At 51.2% G+C, this 22,741-nt stretch overlaps 1 protein-coding gene across 1 annotated transcript in view; it reads right to left on the minus strand.

The window, feature by feature from the left end:
- Positions 1-10,130: 10,130 nt before the first annotated feature.
- EVC2 (EvC ciliary complex subunit 2) overlaps positions 10,131-22,741 on the minus strand; it is a 122,721-nt gene continuing 110,110 nt past the window's right edge. The window contains exons 22-26 of the mRNA XM_029952439.1: positions 18,779-18,993; positions 17,201-17,288; positions 13,757-13,953; positions 12,849-12,950; positions 10,131-10,496 (exon numbers count right to left, since the gene is read on the minus strand). Of these exons, the coding sequence (XP_029808299.1) occupies positions 10,226-10,496; positions 12,849-12,950; positions 13,757-13,953; positions 17,201-17,288; positions 18,779-18,993 (873 nt within the window). The 3' untranslated portion in view covers positions 10,131-10,225. The remainder of the gene's footprint in view (positions 10,497-12,848; positions 12,951-13,756; positions 13,954-17,200; positions 17,289-18,778; positions 18,994-22,741) is intronic.

A 22,741-nucleotide genomic window follows, 5' to 3' on the forward strand; every position in this document is an offset into this window, starting at 1 on the left:
GGGGGGAGGGGGGAAGACAGGTGGTGATGATGGTGGAGGGCACTTGAGGGGAAGAGCACTGGGTGTTGTATGGAAAACAATTTGACAATAAAATATTATGGAAAAAAAAAAAAGAAATGCGATAGGTATCAAAGCGGACTAAGTCAGGCCGAGAAAGACAGATACCATATGTTGTCACTCACAGGTCCACCAGGAGAAACCTAACAGAGGACCATGGGAAGGGGAAAGGGGGAGAAAGAGTTGGGGAGATGGAGAGAGGCAAATCATGAGAGACTCTTGAATGCTGAGAACAAACTGAGGACTGAAGGGGGAGGAGGAAGGGGAAGGGGGTGATGGTCATGGAGGAGGGCACTTGGGAAGAGCACTGGGTGTTATATGGAAACCAACTTGGTAATAAACTATTAATTTAAAAAATGAGTAAAAATACAAAATAAGAAAACAAAAAATCAAATAGCTCAATGGAACAGAGGAGAGAGGACAAAAATAGCCCGATGCATTTGATTTACTCAAAAAGCCAGTGTTAGAAGAATGAAAACATGAGCTGCGGAGTGAGAAAAACATTTGCAAAGCATACATTTGATAAAGGATCTGTATCCAGAATATAATATGAGCTCTTGAAACTCAAAACTGAACACTAATACAAACAACAACCCAATAGAAAAATGGGTAAAAGATTTTACAGATGCTCCAGCAAAGAAGGTATATGGTTGGCAAAGAAACATGAAATCCCAACTAGAACCGCAGCAAGCCACCAGCGGTGACATGTCAGACCGACCCCCACTAGAGGCTCCTCACTCCCATCTAGGCGAGGGTGTGGAGATGCTAGAGTCCCACACACTGCCCGTGTAACATGACGCAGCCACTTTGGGAAACAGCTCCCCAGATTCTTGGAAAGTTTAACGTGCACTTACCACGTGACCTAGCCATCCATCTATAGAGCTATATCCAAGAGAGATGAAAGCACACGTCCCCAGAAGGACTTATGCTTGAACGTTCACAGAAGGGTTACTCTGCAAACAGCCCAAATCGGGGACAGCCCAGGTGTCCGTCAGTAGGTGGATGCAGAGACAATTTGCGGTACGTCTGTGCAGTTGAGCGCTACTCCGCGATAGAAGGGAGGAACGGCCGGTATGTGTCTCGACATGGATGAGACTCAAAATAATGACGCTGAGTGAAAGAAGTTAAGCAAACAAACAAACAAAACCCCCATGGGCTGCTTGGCTCCATTTATATGAAATGCCTTAAAATGCGAACTCATCTATAATATAGGACAGGTCAGCTCTTACCTACGAGTGTGGGGGGCAGGGTGTTTTTGGAGGGCGATACAGGGACACTTTTCTGGGGGATGGCTGGATACGTCCACTGTCTTGATTTTGATCACAGCAGGGTCCACATTTCAAAACGCACCACATTGTACATTTGGTGCAGTCAAGTATGTGCAAATCATCCCATGCCAGCGAGACCTCAGTATAGCTTTTTAACTAGTTTCATATGCAAGTTTTCACCGATCAGATTGACAACATTCTAAATCTCACACAGCACGTCTTGTTGGCAAGGTTGTGAGGCATCAGGGTCTTCTAGGAAGGTCCTTCAACTTACACCCTGCCCTCCACTGCACATTCATCCGTGCTAATGAAGTTCTAAATCTCAATTTCAGCTGTTCCAGCTGTTCGTGACCTTTCTAGACAGGGGAGCCCGGCCCAAGGGCCATAATAAGATCGCTCCGTGAGAATAGATTTTTAAGAGCAGAAGTAGCCTATGAGGGAGGGTCAAGCTTTTTCATGTATGTGTTTGTTCATTTTGCATTGACTCTGCAATTTTTTATTGAGTGCCTCTAGGTGTCAGGCATTGCTCTGGGCACCAGGAGGTAGGTGTGGCTCTGAAGAAACCCGACAGAGTCCCCATCCCCTGAGCGGGACAATGCAGAGCCACGTCGTGGTCTCAGACGGCCCATCAGGTGCATGGGGAGCGTGCGAGATGATAGTGAGTGTACAGAGAGAAACGAGCAGAGAAGGAGAAGGGAGAAGCTTGTGGTGGGGGTGGGAGGGGGGCTGTTGTTTCAAAGCGAGGGACCGGGCAGGTCTCTGGAAGGGCACGGCTGAGCAGACACCAGAAGTGATCAAGTGTGGAATAAGATGATCTCGAAGGGCTGAAAACTAGCTCCTGTTCATGCACGTGTTTTCCTTTCCCCTTTGGACGTGTTCGGAATACAGGAATGATTTCCATGTCCCTTCTTCCCAGTCTCGCTGCCTTCCCACTGCACTTTGAGGCAAGCCTTCTCGGTCCCTGTGGATGTTTTCTGCATCACAAGCTCAGGAGCTCAGGCCCGGCCATTCCTCTCGCCAGCTGGGTGACCTGGAGTGGGTCTCTGTGCGTCCCTGAGCCTCATTCTCCTCCTCTGTGCCAATGGAGATGCTAAACATGCACTCACTCATTCAACAAGTGCAAACTGAGCAGTTATCATGTGTCAGGCTGTGTGCGAGGTGCTGGGGACATGGTGGTGGAAAAGACAAAGTCACAGCCTTTCCGGTGACTGTCCAGCCAGGCCGACTTGGACAGACCACCAGGGTGATGTGTGTTTTAAACAAGACAAGTAGGGACCACGGGAGCATAAAGAGGGAATCAAGGTAGTTCTGGACGTCAGGCAATGCTTCCCAGAAGGGACGTGCAAGAGGGATCTAAGGACGTTAGCCAGACAGAAGACCAGGACAGCATGTACCTGCCGTGGCAGAGAATGGAAATGTTCCGGGAAGCACGGACTGTCAGGTAAAGACCCTGAAGCAGCACAACACTGCTACCTTTCGAGGAATTGGGAAAGGCCAGGACCAGCTTTGCTGGAGTCGGATATTTATGTCACAAGTTCTCGAATGTCAACTGTGATGACCGGAGAGGACGCCGCTCCCTCCCTGGGCTGCTTCATAACCGTGACTTCTTTCCTTTCCTTCCCGGAGCTCTGGGCCACCACCAATGTGCAGGACACTGTCGCCACACCTGTCACCTGTCTAGGGATCTGAGGTCTTACTGTTGCATATAATCAACACACACAACATTCAACAGTAGAGATTCTTGTGTTCCTTCTGTAGAGGAGGAAGCTGATACCTTAGAAGAAGGGACATTCGTAGCCGCTCATGTCAAGTCAGTTCAACAAATGCTGACTGATTCCCACACACACCAGCTTCTGGGTGGATCCGGCCTGGACGCGCAGTAAGGAAGTGACCCGTTCCTAGGAAGTCTCCCGCACTCACACCCAACATGGGCATCTCAGCTTCCTATAAGGAGCCCTCATTCCCAGTGCCCACAGCTCCAGTGGGGCCCTCCTAAAAGAGCCGACACGCTCACCCACCCTGGGGCCACTACTCATCCTTGTGACCTGATGAGGATGCAGGATCAGAGTGTCAGCCGTCCGGGGTTCTAATCCTGATTCTATCGCCTACGAGCTTCTGAATCTGCACACATCATTCAACAATGGCACCTCAGTTTTCCCTCTGCAAATGGGGATGGTGTTAGTACATACCTTGCAGAGTTGAGGTAAGACAGATGGATTATGATGCATGAAGTGCTAGAGCAGTCCCAGGCACACAGGAGGCCTGCATTGACTCATCACAGCCTTCCTTCTGGGCGGAGGGCCGCAGCGCGGTGGCGGGGACGGCTTAGGCGCAGCTGCTCCCAGGGCAAAAAGTGATCTCCCGGAACCTTCCCTGTGTCCCTGGGCCCACTGCCAACCCCACCTGTACCAGCATCTTGAGGCTTTCTCTGCCCCACATGTAAACGCTTCCTCCCATGCCCACCTTGTGTAAGTGAGGTAGGCGGGGCAGAGCTTAGGATCACAGGGACAGAAGCTCTGACAGTTGACATTCTCAGCCTGAGGTCGCCCAGGAACTTTGTTCTCCCTCTGCAGACATCTGCCCCCTTAGCAAACATCCCTGGAGTCTCCACCAGAGACAGGTGCCTGGACGTGGGTGAGAGAACATTCCAGGCTATTCAAGACCTCCCCACCCCACCCCATCTCCTCATAACTGTTACCTGAACAGGTAGAAATCTTCAACACACATGGTCATCACCTCTGAATGATCTGGCAGAGATTGGAGTTAAAGCAGAAGTGACTGCCTCTCAAAATCATCTCTTAAAAACCAGAGAAGGCATAGTTTTTCTTATTATATTTTTATTTCATTTTATTATTATTTTTAGGTAGGCTCCATGCCCAATATAAGACTTGAACTCACAACCTTGAGATCAAGAGTCACCTGTCGTACTGATTTTTTTTAATGTTTATTTATTTTTGAGAGAGAGAGAGACAGAGTGTGAGTAGGGAAGGAGCAGAGAGAGAGGGAGACACAGCATCTGAAGGAGGTTCCAGACTCTCAGTTGTCAGCACAGAGTCTGACATGGGGCTCGAACCCACAAACTGTGAGACCATGACCTGAGTTGAAGTCAGACACTTGACCGACTGAGCCACCCAGACGCCCCCTTGTCATACTGATTGAGCTAGCCAGGTGCCCCCATTACATTTTTATTTTAATTCCAGCATATTAGTATTATATTAGTTTCAAGTGTATAATAAGGTGATCAACACTTCCAAACAACACCCAGTGCTCATCACGACAAGTGCCTTCCTTAATCCCCATCACCCATTTCACTCCTTCCTAGTCTCCCCTCTGGTAGCCATCAGTCTGTTCTCTATAGTTAAGAGTCTCTTTCTTGGAGGCACCTGAATGGCTCAGTCAATTGAGCATTTGACTCTTGATTTTGGCTCGGGTCATGATCCCAGGGTCGTGGGATCAAGCCCCACATCTGGCTCCGCACTGAGCCTGGAGCCTGCTTGAGATTTTCTCTCTTGAGGTGCCTGGGTGGCTCAGTTGGTTAGGCGTCCAACTCTTGGTTTTGGCTCAGGTCATGATCTCACATTTCATGGGGTTCAAGCCCTACATCAGGTTCTATGCTGAGAGTGCAGAGCCTGCTTGGGATTCTCCTTCCCTCTTTCTCTTGCTCTCTCTCTCTCTCTCTCTCTCCACACCTTCCCCCCACTCATTTGCTCTCTCAAAATAAACATTAACAAAAAGATTCTCTCTCTCCCTTTGCCCCTCTCCCCCATGCACACACTCTCTTTAAAATAAAAAAGTCTCTTTCTTGGTTTCTCTCTTTTTTTCTCCCTTTTCTGTTTCCTTTCTTAGATTCCACATATGAGTGAAATTGTATGGTATCTGTCGTTCTCTGACTGGCTTACTTTGCTTAGCATGATACACTCTAGCTCCATCCACATCATTGTAAATGGCAAGATTCCATTCTTTTTATGGCCAAGTAATATTCCATTGTATGTCTATAACACATCTTCCTTATCCATTCATCAGTTGATGGACATCTAGGCTATTTCCATGATTTGACTATTATAAATAATGCTGCTATAAACATAGGGGTACATGTGTCCCTTTGAATTAGTGTTTTTGTATTCTTTGGGTAAATACCCAGTGCTGGAATGCCTGAGCCACAGGGTAGTTGTTTTTTTAACTTTTTGAGAAACCCCCAGAGTGGCCGTAAAAGTCTGCATTCCCACCAATAGGGCAAGAGGGCTCCTTTTTCTTCACCTCCTCTCTGACACTCAATGTTTCTTGTGCTTTCGGCTTTAGCCATTCTGACAAGTGTGAGGTGGTATCTCTTTGAAGTTTTGATTTGCATTTCCCTACGGGTGAGTGGTGTTGAGCATCTTTTCATGTGTCTGCTGGCCATCTGGATGTCGTCCTTGGAGAAATGCCTGTTCATGTGTAGAAGAAAATTTTAAATCCAAAGGTTTTAACTGCAAGAGGCAAGCTTTGAGAGGGTCGTTAAGTGTTTCTGACATCTAGGAGTTGGGAGGATTCTAGTGTAAAGACTGGACCACAAATAATAGAGGTAGTAAATATATATTATAAATAAAACCCAGATTTCAAAGATAACAGGGAGTGAAGCTGTAGGGGGCAGAGGGGTGGGCAGGATGAGGAGAGAGCATCTTCCAGAAGGAATGGCACACCGTGTCCCCTCTCCAGAAAGAGCCTGAGCCCTGGGGTACAGGAGGGGGAGGGGGAATGTTAAGAACATGAGTTAGTGGAGCATCTGAGAAGGGACTTGCCCTGTCTTCCTTTCTGGGGCTCAGCCCCCGAACGGCAGCCCATGGGCAAGAGGGTGTCATCATGGTGCTGGGGTGGGGGTGGGGCAAAGGGGTCCGGGCAGCGTCACAGGATCCATCCCCACCTTACATGGCATGGGGAGAGCAGACGGGGGCACAAGGCTTAGCTGGGGGAGGGGCCTGGAGCCTTCGGGGTCACAACCACAGATGACAGCGTGGGCGCCCCAGCTACCAGATGAGGTGGAGACTGACAACGAAGTCCCAAGCAGCCTGGTCACTCACCTGAAGGTGTTGGCAAAGGAGAACCATGGGCCAGACGCCCTGGCTTCCCGAAATCTGAATGCTAAGCTGGGGTAAAAGGGGAGGAGAAACCTTGAAATCACCTGAGCTTAAACTAAAGTTGACTAAGAAATCCCTAAATGGGATGGGGCTTACCTGGTCGTGAACGGATTAAGCTTTCTGCAGCAGACAGAACGCTGGCAGGAAATGGAAATTACGTTGTTATAGAAAAGGAGAAAATGATGTTTCGTGTGAGCCGTCCATGCCCGTAACTTGTCTGTCGTTGGACCCACTATAGAAGGGGTATTGCCTGGGGCACCTGGGTGGCTCAGTCGGGTGAGTACCTGACTTTGGCTCAGGTCATGAACTAGTAGTTTGTGAGTTTTGAGTCCTGCATCAGGCTCTGTGCTGACAGCTCAGAGCCTGGAGCCTGCTTTGGATTGTGTCTCCCTCTCTCTCTGCCCTCCCCAGCTTGCTCTTTCTCTCTCTGAAAAATAAATAAACATTTAAAAAACTTTAAAAATAAAAGCTTTCTATGACAAGACTAATAGCTAACATTGCGTGTTCCTGTGTCAGGCACATTATAGGTATCATTTCATCAATTCTATAAAATAGGTGAGGAAAGACTCACAGAAGTTAGGTGGCATCCCGTGGGCCACCCAGTAAATGGCAGATCCAAGAGGCAAACCCAGATCCACCTCATCCTTTGTCAACTTGTCACTCAATGCCTCCTTGGAAAGTAGGAGCTTTCTCTATAGACACAGCTAGGAAGGCAGTTAGAGGACAATTCATGGAGGTCTTAGAAGAAATGGAGAGTCTTCAGAGGTCTTTCAGCAAGGGAGTGACTTAGATATGGGTACCATGGAGCAAGTGACTGGGCCAGCCTGGAGGGAAGGAGGTGCTGGTACCAACCAGGAGAGAGGTAGTGATGCCCTGGCCAGGGCAGGAGTAGGGGCAGAAGAGGGCATAGATGTCAAGGCTCATGCAACGATACAATCAGCAAGATTCAGACATTGTATCTGGGGGCTTAGAAACAGGAAGATGTCTAAGGTGACTTGTTGGTTTCAGCTTGGTACCATCCACTCAGAGAGGGGACATCCATGGTGAAATCGGTTTTATAGGACCCTGCTTCAGGGCTGGATATTCCGAGGCTGAGGCATCTATGAGGGGTCCAGGAGATGTCCAGCAAGCTACAGACCTCAGGGCCTGGAGCCCAAGAAGAGGTCCAGTCCAGAGACAGAGATTTGGGGTCATAGGCATAAAGCCATTCCCAGATATCTCCAGGCAGATTGGCTCTCAATCCCAACCCCCCCCCCCCAGCATGGTTTCCATATATCTATTTAATCCCTTGTAATTGATACTGCTTTATTTTTGTGTCTGTCAACTTAATCAGACTAAACTCGTCACGGTGGACAGAATCCACAGGAAGCTGAGCTGCAGAGAGGCTGAGCCATTTTCTCAATTTCATGCAGCTTGTAAGTAATGGAGCTCAAACTTGAACTAAGTCCTCTTCATCAAGTTCTCTGGAGCTTCTCTCTCATGAGTAGGTTTCCATGTATTGTGGCAGGAACAGCCCTTCTAGAAGGGTCACTATCTTCACCTAGAGTGTCAACAGGAGTGAAATGAGCCACAAAGGCCAGTTTTGTGATCATGTAAAGATATAATAAAACAAATAAGCTACATTTATCGTACACCAACATTTTATTGGACGGGATGGACCTAACAGCCAATATCTGCACTCTTGTGACATCTTTACTCTCAGGGAGGTATTAGGACCCCTGCTTTACAGATGAAGAGACCAAGGTTCAGAGTGGTAAAGTGACTGGCTCACAAGTTGCCCTGCCAGGACTTGAATCTGATTTACCCGATTACAGGAGCACAGATGTCTCCTAACATGTCTTCATGTTTGTCAGGCAGTAGGTTTAGAGAAAGCAAATCAATAGTTGGTGTTTCTCTATTACAATCAGGAGTTATGACTAGGTGGAAATGCTGTATTTTGAACAGCTCGGGCACCTCCTCTTGTTACTAACGGCCTCTTCCATCAGCCTTCAGCCCATAATTTTGAGCTATCTTCGAGATCTTGTGTGCGATCTACTTTCAACCATGCATACATCTAGCAGAGCCCTGTAGATGCTGGAAATTACTAGAAAGTCAGAGGGGTCACCTTCGAGGGGTAGACAAGGACGCTGATGTGGCAAGCCCCATGCCACCATCAAGCCCTTTACAGATCCTGTTCATCTAATCCTCAAAGGGATTTTCATCGCCATTTTGTTGGTGAGGGATAAGAGGCTCCGGAAGGTCAGGTGACTTGCCCGCGGGCACACAGCTCACGAGTGGCAGGACTGGACGGACAGAAGCCATCTTACACCAAAGCACGTTCCCCTCCACTAGCCTATGTGTGGGAATCACTGCTCTCTGTCCTGTCTCTGCTCACTGGGCCTTCTGAAGGGAAAGCTGCCCCGTCAACTCTTCTCTCCTACATTTGAACGCCCTGCTCGTGCATATCCACTAATGCAGCGACATGGCCACGTGACAGCTCATCATGGAAGACGTACGGCCCCCAGCAAAGGTCCCTGTGCAGCGCGCTACATGCATCTGGTGGGAAAGTGCAGAGACGTGGCCTTCTGGTCACCAACCAACAAAACGTCTCGGGGCAGATAAGGGTTTGAAAGTTAGGAGTTCAGGTTTCAAAACCATGTCCTTCCCCTGTAGGTGGTGTGATCTCAGGCAAGCGAGTCTCAGTCTCCTTGACTCTAACACGGGAGTTGGGTGCCCACCTTTCGGGGGCGCTAGTGAGGACTGGAAGTGGGCTGAAATAGCTAGAAGCAGAAGCGACTCTGAGGTAGCGAACGCTTCATCCGGATCCCTTGTCCTCCCCTGCCTAGTGACAGGATTCCCGTCTCCATCATTTCCTACCCTCGGGAAAGATGCGCTGCAATTGCATTCTTTGCTTGGCACTTAGAAAAGCTCATGCGATGAGCCGGTCCAGCTGCAGCAACACATCACTGGCTTGACCGCACTGTGACGGCAGAGGGAGTGAGGGCAGATCCAAGCTCTCTGTGCAACACAAGGACCCGTGGGCACTCTGCTGACAAATGTGCCCACTGATCAGGTCCAGGGAAAGGGGCGAGAATTTGGCGCCATGAAGTGTAGGTACCCCGATTCTGTTACTGACTTTGTGAGCCCGCACACATCACCTCGCCGCCGTCTTTGGCCTTTGGATTCCCTCATTTGCAAAAGGTGGGCATAACTCTAATTTGAGTTGGAGACCGACTACCCCAGGGCTGGCATGTTCTCTGGCCACTGGCATGACTGAGGGCAGATCTCTGCTGAACCTAACAGCGTGCAAGAGGTAACTAAAAATAAATGGTTTCTACCTAAAGCAAAACCGAGTTCCACCAAGAAGAGTGTTGTGTGATTTATTTTCAAGAAGAGCTCCTGGTAATTTATTATCAAATGTTCGCTTGATAAAAATAGACTATGTCACAAATACAAAGTGCAGAAACAGAGAGCCTCACTTGGACACACAGCCCACATGCAGCCAGGCGGTGTGGGGTACAACCTGGGGGCTGGGGTCTCCTCAAAACTCAGAGCGGTAGCACCAAAGTGTTTAAGGCTGGTCCTGTGTCTCATCATGTCCCTTGTGATGCTGAGGACAGAGAACCTTCTGGAAATTCAGGAGACCAGATTGAACTGAGTCCTTGGAAATCGTGGATGTTGGGGGTGTCTGTGTCTTCTGCGTTTGCCATTTCTATCTACGTGCGCGCGCACACACACACACACACACACACAGGTGGGCAGGAGAAAACAAATCTGTCTTCAGACTCCTGGGAACTTTCCTTTGGTTTAGTCCATGCCTGAGGCCCAAGTGGCCTTTTTGGCATTCAGAAAGTTCTTCTTCTTCCTCCTGGGAGGAGCATGCAGCGATATCTCCAGTTCCTTCGGATTTCTGAATATAAAGAGCTTCTCGCCTGTGTTCAATAAATCGATGGCTTCGGCCCCTACGATGGGCACGGCGGCCGCTTCTCCGATGGGCTCCAGGGACAGGTGTGGCCAGCTTCCTTTTCCCGGCAATACCAGCCTCTCTCTGAGAGGGGGACAGGGCTTCCACAGTATGCTGGGGAAAGGGCAGAAGGTCAGATGTGCCGTTTTTGGTAAGTGACCCTCCTGAGTGTCCTGATGGCGCTCTCCCCGCCTTGGATCCTTAGGTCCTCAGTCAGGACCTGTCATTTAGTTAATGAATGCATTTTAAGAGTTTATTTATTTGAGGAGAGAGACGCGTGCACAGGCAGGTAGAGGCAGAAAGAGAGGGAGCGACAGAATCCCAAGCAGGCTCTGTGTTATCAGTGAGGAGCTCAACGCACAAACCGTGAGATCTTGACCTGAGCTAAAATCAAGAGTCAGTCGCCTTACCGACTGAGCCACCCAGGTGCCCGCAATCATGTGTCATTTCAATGGAAGACTTTGCCCCTGTGATCATGAGACTGTCCCTGAAATTAGCTGAAGCCTGGGGCAAGTGGCGTCCGCAGACAACTCTTCCTGACCCACCACTGTGAAGTCTGCAGGAGTTTTGTGAGCCTGCCATCCTGTCGTGAGCTTGACAACAGCCCTGGCCAGAGGAGGGACAGCATGGAAACTGGTACACGCTACAGAGGAGAACTCCCCCCCCCCCCCCCCGACTCTCTGCCCCCCCGGCAATTATTCAACATTTACCAGGACATCATGGCCTGGGAGCCTCATATGAAAAGCAGGCCGATGAGATCTGATTGCAAAGCAAGACTTAGCAGTCAGGCAAACTGTGCCTGAACAGAAGAGTTACACTTTGGGGGATGTCCCATAACAGGATGGCTGGAATCCTGTCCACCAGTGGTCCTGCCCCTGGATGCTCTTGAAATGGTCAGGACTCCTTCTAAGGGCCCCAAACCACCTAAAAGCCCCAGGGTTCTCTCTGTGCCCACACAGTCCATAATGAGGCTATGCCACCGGGCATCACCTCCTGGAGGTCACTGACAGGCTTGCTGGCCCTTCAGGGACAGATGTGGCAGATAAGGCACCCTTACCTCCTGCCCTTGCAGCTGGTACGAATCTGAGCAAGGAATCCAGCCCAGCTCTGAGTGATCCAGCCTCCCTTCCTGCCATGGCTCCCCAGTGCCTCTGGGCCGGGCCAAGGCTAGCAGAGTGAGCCGAGTTGGGGGCAGTAGGAGGGTGGGGCCAGTATTTCTCCTGAGCTGTCCTCACCCCACTTCTATCAGTGCAGCCTGGGAGTGCCTTCAATTCCCCATCCTAATCTGGAGGAACCGACTTCTGCTCCTTTCGTGGGGCACTTGACGTTGATACAGCTTGCACTTGACTTTTTTGGCTTGAGCTCAAAATTCTGATCTAAGTTCTATGGGACTAACTTCTGACATCCAGACTATTGTCAATGGCTCCAAGATTTTTATCACGGACAACTCACGAAGCTTGGCCTCGGCCCCCTTGCCTCAGCTGAGAAATCCCAGAAGGGGCGGGACTCAGGACACACACTTCTCGCGGACATCGACTGTTTGCAGAGCACACACTGCATATCATCACTTTCTAGCCTGTTACGAATCCACCTGGCGTCACTCTCTCCCCAAAGCTTTTCTAGGAGGAAACCCTGGATGTTCTCGGCCAACTGTTCGTAGCAATCGAAAACCACCCTGCCCCCAACTTCCCTCTGACGTCCAGGTGTGCGGATGCCACAGCTAAAAGAGAAAGGCGCTTGATGGTCTGGACAAATCCCCGCCGGGCCTGGAAGCCTAGGAGTGAGCCGGATGGTCCCCAATCCCGTGGCCACCGTTTCCTCCCACCTCCCTGAGCGCCCGGGTTGTCACCCCCTCGTTCCAGAAGGCTGGGAGGCTCTGTGCCGTAAGACAGCAGCGCGCTTTGTAGACCATAAAGTCCGAATAGCAATAAAGACTGATTCTCTAATGACGTCTCATCTGAAAACAGCTGCTGGTTAAAATAAGTACAGTGGTTACAGTGCTCATAAGTGGTAAGAGAACATTCTCCCACTGACCGCTAGAGGCTTATCTTCAGCTCCCTGAAAAAAATGTTTTATTTAATGTTTTTTTATTTATTTTTGAGAGAGAGAGAGAGAGACAGCGCGAGCACAGGAGGGTCAGAGAGAGGGAGACACAGAATCGGAAGCAGGCTCCCGGCTCTGAGCTGTCAGCACAGAGTCCAATGTGGGGCTCGAACCCATGAACCCTGAGATTATGACCTGAGCCGAAGCCGGAAGCCTGACGCTTAACCGACTGAGTCACCCAGGTGCCCCTATCTTCAGCTCCTAAACTAAGTCCTCCGAGTCAAGATTGTAGTCTTTCGGGAAGGAATGAGGGTGCGCTTGGGGTCACCCTCCCCGGTGACTCCGGGGCCCCTCCCTCCCGGTCCCGCTCACAGGCGCTCGCCGACCCCGGCGCAGCGCACCCGAGCCGGAGCCCAGCATTACCTCTCCTTCCTCCCGCGGGCCCAGAGCGCCTTTTCCAGTCCTCTGCTTACCAGCTCTCCCCGCAGTCTTCTCTCCAGGGCTTCCCACCAGCCCCGGTGCCTCCTGAAGGCAAGAAGGCAGTGTCTTACGTTATCCAGAAAAACGGACTCTTCCAGTGACCCACAATCCCAAAAGGCACACAGGCACGCCATCCCTCAACGCGGCCTCGGGCTGACAGGGAGGGCTCATTTTCATCGTTCTGCCGCTCACTCAAGGCCGATCAAGCACTGAGCTGCCAGCTCGGAGCCCAGCACCTGCTTCAGATTCTGCAGTCTCCCTCTCTCTGCCCCTCCCCCACTCGCTCTCTGCTCTGTCTCTCAAAATAAAATAAAGACATTGAAAAAATTAAAAAACATAAACTAATAAAACAGCAGAGAATATGGCATGCTCATGATTGTACAGAATGACGTCTCTACGTGGACAAGAGTGAGAAGGAACGGGAGGCGGGGCCTATACTCCTCCATGTTTGTGCACACTCACACACACACACCCATACACACACCCAACACGCTCCTAAAACCCCGTAAGGAAACACATTCTGGAGAAAGAACCGAAAGAAAATGCTAACGGCCGCTATTTCTTTTCCTTCTTTTTCCTTCCATGCACTGTTACACTGGTGTGTGTGTATGTGGCCCTTGTGGCGGGGGAAGCACCTTAAGATTCCACTCCAACAATAAACTGGCGATGAAAATAAAAGTCTGGATGAAAGACTTAGGCCTACCGTGACTTCAGAAGGGATGGCGGGCCCCGGTCTGGGTGTCCTTCGCTCCGTGAGCAACGTGCCGACCTGGGCTCGCCTCCTCCCTCCACTTGTTCCCCTCAAGGAATCTCACCCCGTTTTGCAAAAGCAGCCTGGATACGGCACTCACCCCCTCCTGCCCAGATCGGCCTGCTCCCCGCCACCATCATTCTCCGCCGAGGGGTCCGGATGCTTCTGGCTGCCCGAGTCCAGCGCGGCCAGCAGCTCGGCTGGCGAGGCAGCGGGCAGAGCCACGCTCAGGAGCCGGCGCAGCGTGCCCGTGGGCACCATCGCCAGCCTGGACAGGTAGGACGCCAGTCTCAGCTCCTAGAGGGGTTGACGGGAAGCTGGTGACCTCACCGCGCTGACCTTGGTGGGCAACGCGTGTTAATGGATGACGGTCTGAGGACTTCTTGTCCCAAGGAGATACATATTTTAGCAGCTCAGTCTTAAAAGCACGTTCCCAAATTCACCGAGCTGTCAAGAAGAATCTATGTGGTGTCCAAAACCTTCATCTAGCCTCCCAGATGCTCTGAACCCCTGCTCCGTGGCCGCGGCCGGGCCAAGCGGGAATGGTCCTCACTTACGTCATGGCCACCCCTGGTGGATGCTGGTGAAAGAGCCAGTCGCCACAGGTCACGGCCTGTAAGGTGTTGTGCATCTTTCTTTCCAGGACTGACAAAATGCAGAGATGGAGAAGGGCTCGGTGGTTGCCGGGGGTGGGGGCTGGGGCGTGGGGCGCACGAGCCAGGTCTCTGTGCCGAGGGAACGGCTCTGCGTCTTGACCGTGGGGCCGGCTACAGGAATTTCCATGTGAGAGAATGGCACAGAGCCAGACACACACTTGGTAACCGGTGCCAGTCTCCTGGTTTTGATGCTGTCCGAGTTTTGTGAGATGCAACCATGGCGGGAAACGAGTGAAACAAGGGCTGGGGAACTGGAGCTCTCTATGCTAGCTTGGCATTTCCTGGGAATCTAACATTGTTTCCTATCTTTTTTTTTAAGTGTATTTATTATGAGAGAGACATAGAGAGAGAGAAGCCAAGAGAGACGGAGAGAGAGAATCCCAAGCAGGCTCCACGCTATCAGCACAGAGCCCAACTTGAGGCTCGATCTCACGAACCACGAGATCATGACCTGAGCCAAACTCAAGAGGCGGATGCTTAACCCACTGGTCCTCCCAGGCGTCCCGAAAATTGTTTCAAAATCAAAGAGAGAGAGAGAGAGAGAGAGAGAGACAGAATGGGTTCTGCACTCTGGCAAACCCGAGTGGGCCTCCTGCCCCACTGCACGGACAGGACACTGTGCGTCCTGGGCAGTGACTGTATTTCTCTCTGCCCTCGGCTTCCTTAACTTAAAGTGGGGTGACAGGAACACCTAGAGAGGAGGATTCTGTGAGCACAAAATGAACCAGCGCGTGCAGGACTGTCCCCACACTGGGGAGATACAGACTGCGGCTCCAAACAACACTGCAGCCCGGGGGACAGAAGTCTGAGGTCATTTCCACTGGGCTCCAGTCAGGATGTCAACGGGGGCCCCTGCTCAGGCTCCAGGGGGGCTACACATCTTCCTGCCCCTCCCAGGTTCTCGCCGCCCGCCTCTGCTGGCTCACGGCCCTTCCTGCATCTTCAAAGTGTGTCCCGCCAACCTCTGCTTCTGCCACCGTCCCCCCGCCGCCCTTCTCACTGGGACTGTTCCTGCCTCCCTCGCCCCAGAATCTTTTCCCTCCTTCCTGCGTGGATTTCTGTTGTGTGTGATCTTGGCATATTCCAACCTTGTCTTTGTTTTTAATAAATGTTGCTTTTTAAAAAATGTTTATTTATTTTTGAGAGACAGAGTGCAAGTAGGGGAGGGGCAGAGCGAGAGGGACACCCAGAATCTGAAGCAGGCGCCGACGCAGGGCTCAAACTCACAAGCTGTGAGATCATGACCTGAGTCAAAGTCAGATGTTCAACGGACTGAGCCCCTCAGGCTTATTTTAAAAAATAAATAAATAAGTGTTGCTTATTTTAGGGAATTTAAGCAATGCAGAAAGGCACAAAGATTGATGTTAAAATAATTCCTCCAAATGCCGTTCTCTAAAAGGGATTATCAGCAACATTAGGCAAGCACTGTTTCAAGCATCTTTCTAGACATATATGTGGCTACCTGGATGGCTGGATGGATGTGTGGGTAGATGGATGGACGATGGGGGATGGATGGATGGATGGATGGATGGGTGGGTGGGTGATAGATGGATGGACGGGTGGATGGATGGACAGGTGGATGGATGATGGACGGATGGATGGATGGATGGGTGGATGGATGGATGGATGGACAGGTGAATGGATGATGGATGGATGGGTAGGTGGATGGATGGACAGGTGGATGGCTGATGGATGGATGGATGGGTGGATGGATAGATGGATAGATGGATGGACAGGTAGATGGATGATGGATGGATAAACTATAAAAATGAGATCATAATGCACATAAAGTACTATTCAGTTCATGCATTTATTTTGTTTATTGCCTGCTTTCCCCTCTAGATACCAGCTCCTGTGAGCACGGACTTTATCTCTCGTGTTTACTGCTGAAATCCCAGTGCCCAAGACAGTCCCTGATGCTTATTAGGAGCACAGTGAATATTTATTTATTCATGAACGAAGCTTCTTCAGAGGATGTCTGGGTCTCTGAAGTTAAGTGGCCTCTAAGTCATGCCTTATGTGATGAAGAAAATTTCCAGCTTGTGTAGAGATGGCTGTGGTCTCGCTGGAGCCGTGGCGGGGCGGGGGGGTGGGGGGGCAGGGAGGAGTTCAGCGAGGAAGCAGATGGGGTCCCGGCCGCCCTCAGCCCAGGGAAGCTGCTGCCTCACTGGGTTAGCGCCCTTCATTTCTCAAGCAGCATCCCCTTCCCGTTTTATCCGTGAACTAATAAGGACGCGTCTTGCTTTCAAGGGAATGGGAAGCAGCGTGCAGTGGGAAGATGAGAGCATTTAAAGGGAGTAAAACCTGGAGGCACCTGGGGGGCTTGTCGGTTGAGCGTCCGACTTCGGCTCAGGTCATGATCTCATCGTTTGTGAGTTCGAGCCCCATGTTGGGCTCTGTGCTGACAGCTCGGAACCTGCTGCGGATTCTGTGTCTCTATTTCTTTCTGCCTCTCTCCAACTCGTACCCTGTCTTTCTCTCTCTCTCTCTCTCAAAATAAATAAACATAATAAAAAAAATTTTTTTAAAGGAGTAAAACCTGATTTCCTGGCCAGCTCTGCTCCTGGTGGCGCCTACTCTGGGCATGTCACACTTGTGCCAGACTGAGTAAAGGAAGACCCCAATGTCTGGGTGGCCATTCAGTCTCAGAAAAGAAGCTGACCGGCCGGTCATCACGACTGTCACTGCCGCCGCCACTGTGCCCGAGGGGATGTCCTCTGCCTGCTGGCCCTGGGCCAGGCGCCTGTCATAAATCTGTGCAGCAGTTCCCCCGTCGCCACTGTCACCCCCGCTACCCGTGCTACAGGGGAGGACATGGGCACGGGGAGGAAAAGGTGACACGACGTGCTGACAAGGGCTGGCCCAGAACACGGCTCGCGGGTCCTCACCTGGCTGTACAAGGTGGAGAAGGTGTCAAACTCCATTTTCTCCAGCAAATCCTCCAGCACGACGCTCTGGTCTCGCTCCTCCCTCCAGCTAGAACACAGACAAAATCTACGTGATAATGTGACCCTCGGAGATAGTCATCGAGTTATTTAAGTGACGATCGCCAGGGGTGCCTGGGTGGTTTAGTTGGTTGAGCGTCCGACTTCGGCTCAGGTCATGATCTCGCAGTTCATGGGTTCGAGCCCCATGTTGGGCTCTGTGCTGACAGCTCAGAGTCTGGAGCCTGCTTCTGATTCTGTGTCTCCCTCTCTCTCTGCCCTTCCCCCACCTTTGCATGCTCTTTCTCTCTCTCGCTCCCCCTCTCAAAAGCAGATACATGTTAACATGAATCTAATCTACATTTTTAAAAAATGTCTATTGAAAGAGATGGCCACAAAGGCTTAACCTCTTCTTGCCTGGAGCACTTCGCAAATAACCTCTTATGGAGGCCCACCAGGACAGAGGGCTGCTCCAGGGGAGACGTTCTGGGTCAGGGGGGCGGGGGGCTTTTCGGTGGCTCTGCTGGGCCATCTGTGGTCCTACTTGGAAAAGCCTCAGGATTAGTCGTCAGGCTCGAGGGAGACCAAGACCCGGGGTCCTAGCCCAGCACGTTCCCTGGGTGGAAGCGGACCCAGAGCCGGGCTCCTCGCCTGGTCCTGGCTCTGACCACATGGCGGCGCCTTTCCACAGGAGGCTCTTCAGGCTTTCTGACTTACTTCCTCTGCCCAAGGGTCCCTTAGCTGATGGAGGGGCGGCACTGACTACCCACCCTGCACAACCCAAACTCACGCCAAAATCCTTTTCCACCTGGGACTTCCCCCACGAAGCATGAGACGCACGAGGGCATCATGTACCCAAAAATCCTGGTGGAAATCAGGTCAACACCTCCGAACCCCTCCTTCCGACGTCACAGACGCCCCCTCTCCCGCACTCAGCCCGGTGGAACGGAGCTGCACTCTGATGTCGTGTGTACAGGAAAGCATCACTGGATCAACTAAAATCGTCCACAGTCTCACCACTCAGGAGTCACATCCATTACAATTTGGTCTGTTTCCTTCTAATTCATGTTTGCGTGTGCGTCCTCACACAGGGAATCGTCTATAGGTCGTGCCCCGTCTTCTCCACATCAGTATTATACTCACGGTGGGAAAGTATGAGGCTGTTAACAACTACGTCTTCCAAGAATTCTCAAAGCCACGGGCAAAGGCCGGTTGTTAAAAAAGAACGTGGAGTGCAGCCCTCACAACAGAACTGTTCAGAAGCAGGAGCAGACTGTCACAGTTATGGGGAGCTCTCTCCGATTATTTAAAACTAAAACATTTAAAAAATACGTTCAGTTAAAAAGCTCAGTGAGACAAAGTATACACAGGAAGAGGTCAGGGACAAAGTGTGCTGAGTTAGCAGCTGGCGTCTGGGAGCCAGAGGGCCCTGAGATGGAAGCGTGACAACCCGGGGACCGTGTCCAGCAGACCTGGGAGGCTGGGTGCCCCCAAGCCTGCAGGGGACTGGCACCACGCGGCACCCCCGGGCGCTGGGCTCACCTCTGCTGGTGGTGTTCCAGTAACTTCTGGGCCTTGCCCAGGGCCTGCTGCAGCACGGCGGAGACCTGCCTGTCAGAATCCGTGTCCTCGTGCTCGTGGAGGAGCCCGGGCCCGTCACCGGCCCACTGCTGCTGACTGGCCAGCGCCCGCTGCAGCTGGGCGGCCTCCTGGTGCACCAGCTTCTCTTCCAGCTTCCTTTCCAGCTCCTGGAGCTCCTGCACATGGAGGGGCGGCGGTGACCACACGGCCCGTGGGCTGAAGATGACATTTGACCTCTCGGCCTGGTGTGACCTGCTCTGGCCTGCCGCTCCCGTCCAGCCGTGCCAAACAGCACGAGCGGACGGTGCTGGGAACTCTCACGCCTCCTGGCCCTGAGGCACGCTGCTCCTGACACCTGCGGGGCCCCCCTCTGCCTGCCCGGCCAATCCTGGGTCTCCTCGCAAGCCCTGGCTTAGAAGGACTTCTTCAGTGAAGGGGTCCCGAGGTCCCTTGGAAGATACAGACTCCCTCTCCTAAGGTGCCCACTCACCACCGCTTGTATGTGCCCATCTAGGGCCCCTCACCATTCGTATGTTGAAGTCTTAATCCCCATGGGATGGTCTCAGGGGAGACAGTTTTAGACGAGGTCACCAAGCTGGGGCCCCCGTGATGGGATGAGTGTCCTTACAAGAAGTGGAACAGAGAGACCGGAGCCCCCAGTCTCTGCCACGTGAGGAGTCACCGAGTCTGCAAGCCGGGAAGAGAGCCCCGAGCAGCAACTGACAGCTGGCACCTTGATCCTGGACTTCCAGGCTCCAGAACAAAATGTGTCGTTTCAGCCCCCAGGGAATGGCGCTGTGTTAGAGGGACCGAGGTGCTGTCCTGTCTCTACAGCTGCCTGATGTCCCTGCATGTCTCTGTACAGTGTGAGCCCCAAAGGGCAGGGCCCCGTCTCTGCCACCTGTCACTGATGTATGTGGGGCACCCCTGGGGTGAAGCCTGTGCCCAAGCACAGCACACGAGCAGGACCCACAGCGCACGGGGTGCTGTGCTAAGTGCTTCCAGATGTTAGTCTCACTGAGTCCTGTAACAGCCCTATAGAATGCACAGTCTTTTATTAACTTATATCCAAGTTAGTTAGCACATAGTGCAAAGATTTCAAGAGTAGATTCCTTAGCGTCCCTTATCCTTTAGCCCAACCCCCTCCCACAGCCCCTCCAGCAATCCTGTTCTCTCTATGTAAGAGTCCTTTATGTTCTGTCCCCCTCTGTGTTTACATTCTTTTTTAGTTCCCTTTCCTTACGTTCATCTGTTTAGTATCTTAAATTCCTCATATGCATGAAGTCGTATGATTTTTGTCTTTCTGTAACTGACTAATTTCCCTTAGCAAAATACCCTTCAGTTCCATCCACGTAGTTGCAAATAGCAAGATTTCATTCTTTTTGATTGCCGAGTAATACTCCATTGTGTATATACACCAGATCTTCTTTATCCATTCATCTGTCGATGGACATTTGGGCTCTCTCATATTTTGGCTATTGTCGATAGCGCTGCTATAAACATGGGGGTGCATGTGCCCCTTCAAAACAGCACCCCTGTGTCCCTTGGATAAATACCTAGTAGTGCAATTGTTGGGTCATAGGGTAGTTCTATTTTTAGTTTTTTGAGGACCCTCCATATTGCTTTCCAGAGCGGCTGCACCAGTTTGCATTCCCACCAGCCATGCAAGAGAGATCCTCTTTCTCCACATCCTCGCCAGCATTTCTTGTTTCCTATGAGGTCCCATGCTTCACAGAAGGCAGACACCTGGAAGCCATTAGTCAGCAGATAGGCCATGGTGCTAAGCCTTCTGACAGGTGTGAGGTGGTACCTCAGTGTGGTTTTGATTTGTGTTTCTCTATGATGAGTGATGTTGAGCATTTTTTTCATGTGTCTGTTGACCATCTGGATGTCTTCTTTTGAGAAGTGTCTATTCATGTCTTTTGCCTGTTTCTTCACTGGATGATTTGTTTTTTGGATGTTGAGTTTGATAAGTTCCTTATAGATTTTGGATACTAACCCTTTATCTGATATGTCATTTGCAAGTATCTTCTCCCATTCTGTCAGTTGCCTTTTAGTCTTGCTGATGGTTTCCTTTGCGGTGCAGAAGCTTGTTATTTTGCTGAGGTCCCAATAGTTCATTTTTGCTTTTGTTTCTCTCATCTCCAGAGACACGTTGAGTAAGAAGTTGCTGTGGCGGAGGTCAAAGAGGTTTTTGCCTGCTTTCTCCTCAAGGATTTTGATGGCTTCCTGTCTTATGTTTAGGTCTTGCATCCATCTTGAGTTGATTTTTGTATATGCTGTAAGAAAGTGGTTCAAGTTCCCATTTTCTGCATGTCGCTGTCCAGCTTTCCCACAATCATTTGCTGAAGAGACTGTCTTTATTCCATTGGATATTCTTTCCTGATTTGATAAAGATTCGTTGGCCATACATTTGTGGATCCATTTCTGGGTTCTCTATCCTGTTCTGCTGATCTGAGTGTCTGTTTTTGTGCTGTATAGAACACATAGTCTTATCTTCCCTATTATGGACGAGAAAATTAAGGCAGCAGAATTAAAGCAAACTGCTGTTTCATGCAGCTCTTAAATGACAGGGCCAGAGTTTGAGGTCAGGCCAGGTGACACCAGGGTTTGTGTCCTGAACCATAGGCTAAACTGCCTCTCATGGGCCAAACAGAAGAAACCTGCATTCTTAGGCCACTGGAGTCAGATAATCTGGCTACAGGAGACTGAGTACAGCCTGCTCAGGTGGAGAAGGGGCACGGGAGAGGCTGGAGGTCCAAAGCCTCCCAGAAAGCAGGCACCTTGAACCCATTACTCAGTGGAGAGGCCAGTGCTCTAAGTGGGGGTGGAGGGTGAGGCTGGGCTTTAGTCCTAAGGAGCCTCGGACAGACTCCATGAACAATAGCGGTCCTGTCCTCCCAAACCCCGTCTGCAGCCCATCCATCCACCTGCCACTTTGCACACATGGAATCCGAGGCTCCTTCTGGGGTGGTCCTGCTTAATGCCTGCTCTCCTCACTGGGGTTTAACTGCTGAGGGCAGGGACCCCAGGGCTGTGGCTGGCCTGTCCACCCCTCTCCCCAGCAGGGAGCACAGGGCCTGGCTGGCAGATTATGGTCAGCATCAGATCATTGTCGTCATTATTCATAAGAGAAATCATGGAAGCTAGCATGTGCCAGATGCATACACGGCCAGACTCGATTCAGCACAAGGCAGGAGTGTGGTATTTTTACACCATTAGCGACAAGGTGGCGAAGGCACAGAGAGTAGAGGAAAATCTGAAGGCATGGAGCTGCCTGAGTGCCAGGCTGAGGAGTGACCTCACGGTTCTCTGACTCTGGGCCGTATCCCTCACCTCAGTCCCTCTGGGAACCACTCCATAGGTAGCTGCTGCACTGCTGGTTAGATGCATAGATAATGAGATGATAGACAGACAGACTGACAGATTGGTCCAGGCCTTATATTGGGCCCCAGAGATAAGGAGTGAATAAGACATGGCCCCCGGGCTCTGGGAACTCCCGGTCTAGTGTGGGAGACAGCTGTGCGGCCACAGTCACAGGAAATAGCCATCATCTGCTGTCACAGAGGCTCGGGAGGGAGGGTGTGTGAGCACACAGCTGAAAGAGACCAACTCTGCCCAAGGGAATCACGGACGGCTTCACAGAGGAGGCAACATGTGCCCTGTCCCAGAATACGGAGAGGAGCTTGCGAAGGGATGAAGCAGAAGGGAGGGGAGGCGATTCAGAGGAATGACGGCCTGACTGTCTCTCAAGTGTGAGAAGCAACGAGAAAGTCCAGGGGGACACAGAATCTGAAGCAGGATTCAGGCTCAAGCTGTCAGCACAGAGCCCGACGCGGGGCTCAAACCCACGAACTGTGAGATCATGACCTGAGCTGAAGTTGAAAGTTTAACCAACTGAGCCACCCAGGCGCCCTGAGATGA

The sequence above is a fragment of the Suricata suricatta genome, chromosome 1 (assembly GCF_006229205.1).
Source record: "Suricata suricatta isolate VVHF042 chromosome 1, meerkat_22Aug2017_6uvM2_HiC, whole genome shotgun sequence".
Taxonomy (NCBI): domain Eukaryota; kingdom Metazoa; phylum Chordata; class Mammalia; order Carnivora; family Herpestidae; genus Suricata; species Suricata suricatta.